The 12484-nt window shown below is 40.9% G+C and overlaps 1 protein-coding gene across 1 annotated transcript in view; it reads left to right on the top strand.

The window, feature by feature from the left end:
* ctnnd1 (catenin (cadherin-associated protein), delta 1) overlaps window positions 1–12484 on the top strand; it is a 31571-nt gene continuing 19087 nt past the window's right edge. The window contains exons 1-4 of the mRNA XM_085355167.1: window positions 1–52; window positions 8842–8989; window positions 12173–12247; window positions 12339–12464. Of these exons, the coding sequence (XP_085211293.1) occupies window positions 8849–8989; window positions 12173–12247; window positions 12339–12464 (342 nt within the window). The 5' untranslated portion in view covers window positions 1–52; window positions 8842–8848. The remainder of the gene's footprint in view (window positions 53–8841; window positions 8990–12172; window positions 12248–12338; window positions 12465–12484) is intronic.

The following is a 12484-nucleotide window of genomic DNA, read 5'->3' as shown; positions in this document are numbered from 1 at the left end:
GCTGAGACAAGTGAACAACAAGCCAAAGCCAGGCAGACAGGAGACTGTATAGGTGGGTGTTTTCCCCTTTTTTATGTTGAGTGCTCTCGCTCCGCGGCGCTCAGTTCGTGTGCTCTCTTTTAGGGCGTACCTTCGATAACGTAGAGGTGTTTTTTGTTGTTTCATCCCAACTCTTTCTGATATTTGGATCGTGTCAGCGCAGCAGCGGCGACAGCGGCAGAGGCTAAGCTAGGCTAGGCCTGAATCTCCCATCTCAAATACTTATGGACTTTGCAAAACAAACCTAACAGTCTCCAGGATCGGTAATGGTTTGCCTTATGGTGTTTATTTTATTTTGTTTTGCCTTTTGCTCGATGCAAGTGTTTAGGATTTGTTGAAGGCAGGTTTTGTTTTTCTTAGTGAACTTGATTGTTGTAGACACCGCGCTAGCAGGCTAGTGAGGCGCAGTAGAAGCTAATTACGTTAGCACTGGCTTGATGAATAACTCTTGTAGAGTGAGGCTCGGGGAAAGTTTAAGAAAACTCATAACATGAAGGTTTGAACTGGAGAGGCAAGGGTATAAACGTACTATGCACTCCGTAAACACGGGACTTTGTGGTTTGAATGGTTTGTGGTTTTGGTGAGCTGGAAGGTGTGCAGTGCTATTACATTACACGTCGAATCTTCTGTTTACGAAAACGGCGAGGTTTTAATGAACAGCTTCGTATTGCCGTTTTTCCCCGAGCTAGCTAGGGGGCTATCCAGAGCAGGTGAGAGAGAACAAGGAAGTGGCCAGGCACCTGGCTGACCGCATCGTAGCTTTTAGTGGAGTCAAAGTCCAATCTCGGCTTATCAATTTCCTATTATGTTACACCTGAAACGCCCATTCTCGGTGGACTCTTGGCGCTTCCAGGTGTTCCAGCGCCTACGGTGTGTGCTTGTGCTTTTAATTTCGTTCATTTTAGTCACTGTTTATTGTTTCTGCAGCTGTCTTTTGATGTGGTTTGCCAGGTAGAGGAGGAGAGAGACGGGATTTGTGGTGCTGGTTGTTGTGGTGGCGGATCAACGGCAGCCAAGGACAAAAGCAAGAACCTGTTGTGTAGGTCTGGACGGGGTGTGGTAAGGTGGCTGGCTGGAAAGGCAGGCGGGAAGGTGTGCTGGTTCCTTAGTTATTCTGCCCCTTGTGCAGACGCTTACAACATAGACGTCTTCTCAATTTACTGTTTTACAACTTATTTACAGAGGTAAAACAGTAAATTGCCAGAGGGAGCAGGTGTGTGTGTCCCTGTTTAGAGTGAGCTTTGAGCTTTCAGTTTGCTTCATGTGGCTTCGTTGTGATGTTAAGAAAAACATTAATATCACACAGACCAGCATAAGTTAGTGTTTTCAGAGTTGATCTAAAGTAACTGGATTGTTGATTTAGTTTGATACAGTCAGCTGATTGGACATGCCTGACATATTCCTGTTCATACCCTGCGGGCATATCTGTTTGAGTTTGTTGGGGCAGAGATGGAGGAGATTGTGGACAAGTTTGAACAAGTTGTTTGCTGTGATTTGCCTTCTCCGAAAGATTTAGAAATGAGGGACAGGAAAAAAGTAAAATCTGAAGTTGGGCACTTCTCTTGCTCCTAACCATGTTGTCTGTGGAGGCTGAAGTCTTGCTGCTCAGCCAGTTGTTTTAGCCAGGGCTATCATTTGTGAGTCTCTGTAATGACGGGCTTTCAGAGAAATACCATGGGTGTGTCCCTTTGACTGACACACACACACACACACACAAGCTGGGGTTTTCTTATATTTGCTCCTCCTCCATGTCTCCCCACATGTCTCTCTTCCTCAGTCTATTTCCAGCAGTCACACCTGCAGTCTGTTTTTATTTAAACTTCAGCTGGGTGTGCATGGGAGATGTGTGATAATGGGTTAAATCAGAGTGTACAGGGTATGAAGCTGTGAAGCAAAACAGCCGTACAGCACCCTCCCTCTGTGCTGGTGGTTATTTTCTTGGAAAGGTTGAGTTTGGTTTGCACGTTTATGAACCTCATGACAGCAATTTAGAAGTGATTGCGTGCTTGTTTGCGGTTCACTTGTGGCAAATCTTTACCAATGGCTGAATATTGGATTTTAGTTTGTGTGACCATTTTTTAGTGAAGCAGTTAAGAGGGAATATTTTGCCCCATGCATGATTTCTGTGTTTTCTGGTAGTGATATTGATTAAAGCTAAAATTATGTGGGTGAATCTTGAGCAACCTTTACAGGTAGGTTCAGGGATGCACTGATTGGAAAATTGTGGTCCTAACGGTACAACTCTTTAACAGCATTTGGCTGACAGTTTTGTATCTTTGTAATCTTTCCCACCCCTGTTTTTGTGAGAGAAACAAAAATTCTCAATTGTTAACATTTGAACCTTTAGCCAATGTGAAGTAATGCGACACAACAGATAAATATCGGCCACTTGAGATGGGCAAATGTCTTTTCTGGATTCAAAAAGCTCGATATGTCGGGGTATCCAGAGGCTTAATTAAATCTAGCACTATCACAGAGCACACAGCAGAATATGAGTTGATGACATTTAGTTGACTCACGATAAAATCTAATTTAATTTATAAATGTTTGTTGTTGAATTTAATTTCCATCCCATTTTGGATTCCACAGATTAATTAAACAAGACAAAAGAAGTTCTGTTTTGCCCTTCAGCACATCTCTCTCTTCTGTACTTTTGCCACTCCTCTGTGGCAGGTTTATTTCAGTTCAGTTATTTATTTATGTCGTTTTTTTTATTTTATTCCAGTTCTAATTAAAGTTCAGGGATAGTCACTTAATTAAAAAGGAAAGTGCGTTCTTTTTTAAGTTTAATAAATCACTCTAAGGTCTCTGAGTAATTGTGTTAAATGCCAGTATCAATGAAAATTGCTGTACTTAGGACTTTTGCCATAATCGAGCAGCCTCAGTTTGTTCAGAGAGTGGCCTTTTGATTGATTGATTTGGTTTCTTTTCTAGTTACCAGCTCTATTTATTAATTTCAGGAAGGTTTAGTCAGCTTTGGTGAGATGGAAAGACGAGCTAACGCAGATGGAAATGATTCTGTTCTGTGACATAAACTAGAGCTAAAAGAAGTTTAAAGTATTTTTTCCACGGGTTTCTTGTCTTTTCTGGAATTGGCATGCAGGCTGCACTAGTTGTAGAGTATGTTGTTGTTCAGTTAATTACTAATTAATTAACTGACCTCTACTGGCTTTGTATTAAACCAAGCAGGTAGAGGTCACTCCTCCATCTGTTTTATATGATATAAAGTTAATGTGTTGGACTCAAAGTGCGTTCTTGGAGTTGTTAGAAAATTTCTTGACTTTGACTTAATGAATAACAAATATGACAAAAATAAATATTGTATTTGTTGATACCACCTTATATTATAAGTAGAGGTAAGTGATATGTAGTTATTAAAGTAATGCTGCTTTTGAGACTAAGCAGTACAACAAAAATGTATTACAGTGACTAATGGCATCCTATCAGTATCAGGGTTTTTCCTGGTTCAAAATGAGTCTTTGAAGGGCAGCTACACATGCAACCGCAGTTGGTCTGCATGTAGTTAACACAAAGAGTCTGTTACCCGATTTAACAGACGTCTGTGCTTTTTCCTGTCATTTTTAGCCATTTGGTAAACAAAATATTATTTTATGCGTGATTAAATGAAACCCCACCTGCCAAAAAATTCAGTACTGAGTTTTTGTTTTTTTCTTTTGGGGCAAGGCCAATAACTCCCAAGAACTGGTGGTAACATTTCTGTAGTCCTAGCTCCAGCTTCACGTCCACATATTTGAACTTATTTGCTCATTTTTAGACTCGAGCTGCAGTTAAATGGCCCTCCGCTCAAATGGGGCTGCACGTTTCCTTCTCACCAAGAATAGTACACTGGTATTGTGCAGATTGGGCAGCTGGCCTTGTGGTGGTCCCTGCAAAGTGTGTGGGGGTGTGTGTGAATGTGTGCTCTCCACAGCGTGCCCACGCTGTACACCACATGGTGGGCTGTGTATACGCGTGTGTGTGTGTGTGTGGAGAGGGGGTGGTACATGGTTTTACTTTGATGGGAAAGGTGGTAGTAGCTGGATGTGAGCCAAGGCTACACAAAAAAAGGAAAAACTAAACTAACACACACGGGCCAAATCTCTGAGTGACCATTCAAATGAGGCTGAGTCAGCAGAGCATTTGGCCAAGCCACAACAGCATTTTACCAAAGCTTCACCTCAGCTGTGTGTGCGCGCATAGACAGGGACAGGGTGTATTTCAGCCTGCCACAACCACCAGTGACTAACTCCCTCAAATAGCCGTGATAGCATATGATAATAAGGCAATTCTCCAGACTAACAAACTGTTAGCAAGTTTGCAGTGAGTAGTGGACACAAACTGTGTGCGCGCGTGTGTGAGTGTTGTGTGGTAGCTCTGGCTGAGTAGTAAGTGGTTTAGCAGTGTAATTCCAAGTCTATCCCATTAGCAGATACAATTTAGCGTTGCTGCTAATGGCCTTACAGTAGATTACAAAAGCATAATGGCCAGACTTTAAGTGGCAAAAGCCATTAAACTTTAAGAAGGAACTACTTCCTGCCACAAGAATGTTAGTGGTGTGGCTCTCATGGCTGTAGAGGCCGTGTGCATCTGAAAGTCCATTACACTGAAGCTCAATCTTCATCAGTGCTAACAAAAAGTGTAGATGTTTTTGACAAAGCCTCAAAGAACATCCTAAACCATGGTGTTATCTGGTTTTTGTGATGTTAGTTGATTTCCATTTTCTGTAATGCCGGGTTCAGATAATTGTCAGAGTTTAGGCAAGTACATAGTAATAATATATAATATGACGCTTTTTTGTGTCTGTAAGACATGACAGACTGCTCCCTGAAAATAAACATCAGGAAGGAGGATGTAGCAACCACAGTGGTGTGTTGTACCATTTTACAGTCCCACCGAGGGACAACAGCAACTTTCCGTTCGTTATGGTTCAGATCAAATTATGATCACATGATGAGGCCTTTAACCATCCATTCATTTATCCATTTTCTTTCACTTTCCTGGTTCAGGAGTGCTGGAGCCTATTGCTGCTGTCATAGGGTGAACAGCAGGACACACCCTGACCAGGTTGCCAGGCTGTCACAGGGCTAACACAGCTCTTGTTATTATTGCCTCTAGGGAAAAGTAAGATATGAGGCAAATTCAGATTCTAAAAGCTGATATATGAGGTGAACCACAGCTCATCTATAAAGTTCAGCGGAGTGGTGCAAAAAGATCCCTACACTAAAACTGTTGAGGCTTAGAGAAACAGAAATGGCTTTCTGACAAGGATGTTGTTACCCTCGAGACCATACAGCATTACCATCAATATTTTCCATGCCCGTTGGCTCGCCTAGTCTCCTGTTACCATTAGTGGTTGAATGTTGCTGCTTGGTTAGCACTAGAAATACCAGTTTGTTAAATTAATTATTTGCTTATTTTATCAATGTACGAAGTTCTAAGACGTTGCACACCTGTCTCTCTGTGATACAAAGTTGTAAAGAAGCAAGGTGGAAAGTAGAACTGAGGACAGAAGCTTGGTTGTGGGTTTCTAGAAATTTAGAAAATGGACACTTGTATTTAGGCTGAATGAGAGTAGACTGAGAAGAAAACAACTCGACTGGAGCATCGTTGATGCACGTTATGTTAACCTGCAAGGAAGGGTTCTGGTGCTAGCACTTTGTGTCACACACTGCACACACAATATCACATTAGTTTACAGTCTTACGCACAGGTTAAAGTATGATAATCAGAACGTTTGGAATGGGTCTTGACTATATGCACAATGCATGTATGGCAGATGTTTAATGTCGCTTAGTGTTGACTGTTCTCTTACTTTCAAACAAGTCGACTTGATTTCCTTTGTATTTCTAAGGTTTAAACATCTAAATTTATTTTGAGGAACATTGAACAGTTGGGATAAAAAACTGTGAAGTAAACTAATGTACCAGGTAAATGTATCAGGTACCTCTGGCAGAAACTCTGACACTAAAACATCTGTTAGTTTGTGAGCCCCGGACGCCCTGATTGGGTTGTAGAAAAAAAACAGTGCCTATGCTCCGTTTCCAAGATTTAAATGTTTGTCTGGGGGGGAAAACATTGTTGTCGAAGACAGATGAGAGCGCACAAAAGAAAGAATGAAGGGCTCCCTTTTTAGGACAGCTTCCAACAGCTGAGACAGGATATGACACGCTAAATCTTACTGTGGAATGTATGACAATGGCAGGACGTGTGTGTGTGTGCATGTGTTTTTTTTGTGCGGCTCATATGCGTTTGTTCAGAAATGTGTCTATTTACTTTTCCAGGGAACAAAATTAAACAGCATTAAATTTGCCTAAAGCAGCTGCGTATCTGTTTGAGTATTCAAGGATAAAAGCGGTGTCAGCCGGACTCACTTGCCACCTTTATTTAGTCTCTGACCCACATACACTCACACACTCGCCCTCACACAGATGTGAACACACACTTGTGCTGGTGTAAGTGTGCGCTCGGGCTTTTGACTGGAGTCTTTGTTTGCTCCAAGCGTCTTGTATATTTGGATGGAGAGCAGATTTGATCTACATGACTCAGTGAACTTTGAGGTACAAAACAGTTTTTGCTCTGGGTTGGAGAAGAGCCACACTCCTGTCATCTCGTTATTAGACAGACACTGCTGAAGCAATCATCTCCTAAATTCCTCATTCCTTCCTCACCAGTGTCCCTGCTGAGGGTCAGCGTCTCAGAAAAAGGACTTTGTCATTGTCCTAATTTGGGCTAGAAGGACCTTTCCTTTTTATCTTGCCTCTGTAATTTAGGCTTAGGTCATCTGTGGTTTTTCATGATGCATTTCCTTCATAAAATCCAAGTTTATGTTTAAAACCCCCCCCAACAAGTTTTGTACTTACTTTCCTTTGCAGCTACAGCTTTTTTCTTTGCTAGCACTTTTCTCTGTTGCTCAGGATTTATTGCTTACATAAGTAAAAGTTTTATATAAATCTGTTGGTTATTTTTAATTGTATGAGCATGTTGCAGGTTTCATCTTTACTTTGTCAGACAATATTATTTATATTCAAGTAACTGGTAAACCCACCATGGTTGCAAAGTTAAAAGCACAGTAGGAGCAGCAGGAAGTTCTAGTTAAAAAGATTATTTACATTTAAAGTCTGAAAGCCATTCAAGCTTGTGTTTCTCTGAGATTCTTATAGTGTGACTATTAATCAGATTGTGGCAGAAATAGACTTTAACATTGGAACTTTTTTTTTTTTTTTTTTAATGAAGCAGGATAGTGAATCAATAGCACTAAAGAAGCAAACATCTTAAACTGAGCTAGAGACTCGAGCAAGAACTAAAGGCAGTTTTTTATTAGGTAATTTGTGTATGGGAAGCATCCCTTTAGGACTTCCTTCAGGATGTCTTTGGTAAGAGTAGCAAATACCTGCATTGGAGTGGTTACTTCGGAGTGAGGGTTTTTATGCCTTTCCACTGTAAATGCACATGTAATGAGGGCAGATGCAATGAATGTGGAAAAAATTAGATGATTTTAAAATCACACTTACTGTTGTAAAAAGTGTTTTTCATGTCTCAATATATTGTCATGTCATCTCTCTTTCTTTCTTTTTTACGACTCACGCTTTAAATGAGACATATTTTAGCAAAGATGATGCTTTATTTTAGTTACAAGTAAGTGGAGAGGCGGGTGTGTTACACTTGGGCTTACAGTTTCAGCTTTTTAATAACCTTTTAGAGTATACATGCCCTTTGAGGGTTGCTATTTTAAATTGTTTGTTATGAAATCATTGTTTTACTGGTAAAGCTGCATGTGGGGCATTAACTAAAACGATTTGGAGCCCCCCTTGTTTAACACATCAGCAAACTGGCAAAGCATAGTTTGCTTTCCTATAGCAATATTAGCCCGGACTCCCTTTAGAGTAACTGTGTAATAGACACAAAGGTGGTCAGTCAGAATTGGAAAAGTGGCAGGGTCTTGTCCCACAATCCATACAATAATTTAACAGGTAAATTAATGAGGTTAAATACAGAGGACTTGTCTAGGTAATTTGCATGTATTCATCATTGTCATGGCAGTATTGAACAGTGCTTTCACACATGTTGACTTTTTCCCTCGTCAGGGATGCAGGACTTTCTGTCATCTCCTTGCTGTGGAGGTCACACCCTGAGAGTTTTAAACACCTCAGGCTTTTTAAATTTAGTTTAACTTGCTGGCATGACTCTTGTCTCATGATATCTCCTCTCTCTGCTCTCGCACTCATCTCCCTCTTCCTTTCTCACTTCATCTGCATTTTTGGAGTGAGGAAGTGCTAACAAGCTCCACACGCTGCAGCTGAAAACACGCTGTAATTCTCTCTCTCATCATGCATCGCGCTTATTATTTTTAACCCAGCACAGGAGTAGGTGGAGGGGAAAAAGGAAAAAAAAAAAAAAAAAAAAAAAGGTGATGGGAGCTTTCATCCATGGCTGCTTTGCTGGTTCCACCTTGAGTTTGAATTGAATAATCTTTTTTTAATGAAATAAATATGCTTTCTTTTTACTGCTCATCCTTGCAGCATTTCTCACACATGCTCTAACCTAATCACGTTTTCTCGCTCCTGTTCCCTCGTTGATCTCGCCTCGCTTTGCCTCCCTGCGTCAGCTCCAGCTGCTTTTTAGCCTCTAAATATCAACTTCATTAGCACTTTCCAGGCACACTGTGCCAGCTCTTCTTTTTATATGTTTTGTACTTGGGTGATTCTGTCTGTTCTTTGTTAAATCCTGGTGTTGGTTGTATCTCATCTTGCTCTCTGGTGTTGACTCTGTCCTATCCGTTCCTGTCCTGTGCTCTGCTCTCAGCGTGTGAATGGAGCAGTGTGCGAGTACGGCCTCCCTGCTGGCCTCGGTGCGGGAGCAGGAGAGGCAGTTTGAGATGCTGAGCCGAGCTCTGGAGGAGGAGCGGAGGTCGTGTGCTGGCACCTTGCCCCGCCCCCTCCCCAACATGCAGGTAACACCAAACAAACCCCGCCCTACCACCACCATCCCTCACGCATTGTTTTCCATCGAAACACCCCTTGGATTCATCTGTAATCCGAGCGAGTTTCATCCTCACGGTCACCCCCATCCTCTCTGTGTGGACTGGGGTTAAACATACCTCCTCTCTGGGTTTAATCTAACTGGACTCTTGATAACTGCTTGAATTCTGCTTGAGTTTTCGAACTTAAGCTAAGTCAAGCGAAGACACCTTTCAGTAAAGTCTTCCGAGGGGGTATTTTACACCTGCTGTTTCTCCTCGCAGTTTTTACTCACACATTTCCTCCTATCATCCATCTGTCCTGTTCTCCATTTCCTCAGTAAACCACCCATTCCTCATTCAGCATAAGTCTAATCATCCTCATCATCATATCCTTCCATCCACCTTACAAACCCAATGTGTTTGCATGCAGAACAGTCTTATTTGATATTTTGTCTTTGTTTTTTTTCTTGATTTATTTTGGGTTGAATTACAATTAAAGTCTGAGAAGACAAACAAACAAAAACATCTTTATAAATCCACTATTTTTTTTAACAACTTGCGTAATCATTTTAAATATTGTTCATCCCAGTATTGGCCAAAGTAACTATGCCAGTGAGACTAATGCATTATTACATTTATCAGACATCTCAGGGGGAAGATAAAAGAAAAAAATAAATACAAATTATAAGTTGTTGCAATGTTTTACAAAATAACTGCAACTTGTTTCCAGAGTTGCCAGAGGCTTCTTCCTGTTAAAAGGGAGTTTTTCCTTCAAACTGTCGCCAAAGCATTTGCTCATAGGGGGCCAAGTGATTGTAGGGGTTTTCTCTGTATTACTCTAGGGCCTTTACCTTACAATATAAAGGCATCTCTCTGTTGTTCTGATTTATATTTAAAAAAAAAAAAAAAAAAAATATAGAAAAACATCCATCCATCTTCTGCTTATCCGGGGGCAGGTCATGGGGGCAGCAGCCTAAGCAGCAAAGCCCGGACCAGATTTTTCTATTAGAAGCCCAGAATGGGCTTCTAATAGAAAGACATATAAATATAAAAATTGGATAGTGTGCTTATTTAGCCTTTAGAGAACAGTGGAAATTTGTAAGAGAGGGGATTTCCAGAGTAGCCTGTGGATATCAGTTATCAGTTAATGTTTGCAAATGCAAGCTAAACTGACAACAGCCTTTGCTTTCAAGATTGTGTTTTAGCTAGTCCATTAGCCTTTACGTGTCCAACTCCAGGCCTGAAGGGCCGGTGTCCCGCAGGTTTTAGAGGTGTCCTTGATTCAACACAGCTGATTTAAATGGCAAAATGACCTCAACGTGTCTTGAAGTTATTCAGAGGCCTGGTAATGAACTAGTCATTTGATTCTGGGTGATATCTAAAACCTGCAGTTTAGAGCATTTTTTCTGAATATTAAAATACTCTGCTGTCCCTCCAAAGAAGTTTTGGGTTCCACCAAAGGAAAATTACCAGGATGAGATTTTTCTTTAAACTATCTGAGGTCTACTTTACTCAAACTAAAAATAAATGGTCCAAAATAACAGGAAAATTATTTATTTTCTCACTTCAGGTAACTTTGACCTTTTTCCTTAAAAGTAGACGGGCTAATCATGCTTATACAGAAGCTTATTGTGATCCAGGAAAACCCCTGTTTACCTGCATGCACCCAGACTCTGCTCAAAAATAAAGAGAGCAGAACGCTTCCTGTACCAAAAAATATGTCTTACTTAGTATGCAGATGTGTTTTCTGTTTAAATGAATATTTCATTTTGTTATGCCAGAAACAAGACTTCACCTTTGCAGTAACAACCAGCAGATTTCATATGAGACCAATGCCCTGCCTGGGCCGCAGTCAGACTTTGAGTCAGAAATTCTCTGTAAAACTGTTGATTTCCGAGAATGATGCACTCACACACCTTGAGTCAGTTACCTGTTTCAGAGTGACTTCATGCTCTGAGTTTACCTCACAGATGCCTACGCTCACTCATTCTTTCGCTTTCTGATTGTACAGCCTTTAGCATGCCTGAAAGAGCAGGTGTGTCCTTGCTCACACTTTTTGGCCCTGAGGAGGCCTTTGCAACATACCAATTAAACTTGGTCTCTTCCTTATTTTCCTTCTGTCTTTTGTCACTGTAGCATGTGTGGCATGCCTTCAGTGGGACGCTTCTCAGTCCCAGGCTAATAAAGAGCAGTGACAGCAGAAGAGAACTGTAGTCTGTTCTAGTTCTTATCGCTGCTCTGTGTTTCTATAGCCCAGAGGCTTTCAACATGCCTCTGCCACTTTCTCAAGGCAGCGCACTACAACCTCAGTCTTTACTGACAAGTTCCCACACGCTCGCCTCTGCTCGGTACTTTCTGATCTTCTCTCTGTCTGAGCCTTCATCACAAGGCTGTTTTGCTTATCTACGTGTTGCCTGTAAGAGCTTGGCTGCAGTTTTATTGCACCTCTAACCAGCACATTTTTCAGCATGGTGTTCACATCTTTTCTTGTGTAAATTTGAGACTACGGCTTTTCTATCAGTATGACGCATATTTCTAAATCAGAGTTGAGCAATTACCCTCCTGGTTGTGTCCTTGTAGTGACTACCTGCTGTAGTAACAGAGACAGGGCTCCATCTGTGGCTGGAATAGAAAGTACACCACACCCATTGCCACTCCTGGACAGGCAATGTAGATGGTGGTGACTTGCATGAGGAAGTCTGAGTTCTACAAGTCTAGCTTTCTTCACCTATTCTCTCTACCATCACCTACATACATACATACATATATATATATATATATATATATATATATATATATATATATATATATATATATATATATATATATATATATATAAATTATAAATAAAAAAATTACACTTTTTTTTTTTTTTTTTTTTAAAGTGAAAATAGGTATTAGAGTTAAGCCTTCTATGACTTTATTTGATCTCGATTGATGGTATAAGTTAAAATGAAAGTTGGCGATGGTTGCGACTCTTTCGCTTTTGTTTGTTTATTCTTTTTTTAAAACTTGGAAGCATGTATATGTGTATTGCACATTGCTCAATATATGTGGAAAACCTGCTCTGTCAGTACTGTTGTCCATATTTGCTCATGGCTACATACTCTTTCATTTAGTTTGTGTGTTGGGCCATGTCATGTGTACTTTTTTCTTCTTCCTCTATTTCTACAGAACGGCCGCATTCCTTGTGATGCAGACATAGAAAGGCTGACATTGAACGAGGGTTACATCAACGGGACACATCACGTAAGCACCTTTCAGATAGTGTTGATCCAAGGTTACTGAGTGTGTAACCTACATTTGTATCTTACTCTGAAATGTATCCAAATGTATGCAGTTCAGGATGGAGCCTGGTCAGGTGGTGCAGGAGACATTCACGGTGGAGGAACAACCCCAGCAGATGCCACCTATTGTGTCTGTGGAGACCAGTGAAGATGGGACAACGAAGCGTACAGAAACCACAGTAAGAGCTAGATGTTAATA

This window comes from Diplotaxodon limnothrissa, linkage group LG6, assembly GCF_057381915.1.
Source record: "Diplotaxodon limnothrissa isolate DT_005_m linkage group LG6, D_limnothrissa_male_GT1.1, whole genome shotgun sequence".
NCBI classification, from domain to species: Eukaryota; Metazoa; Chordata; class Actinopteri; order Cichliformes; family Cichlidae; genus Diplotaxodon; species Diplotaxodon limnothrissa.
Note: the sequence above shows the minus strand (reverse complement) of the source record. Positions and strands in the feature narration are given on the sequence as shown.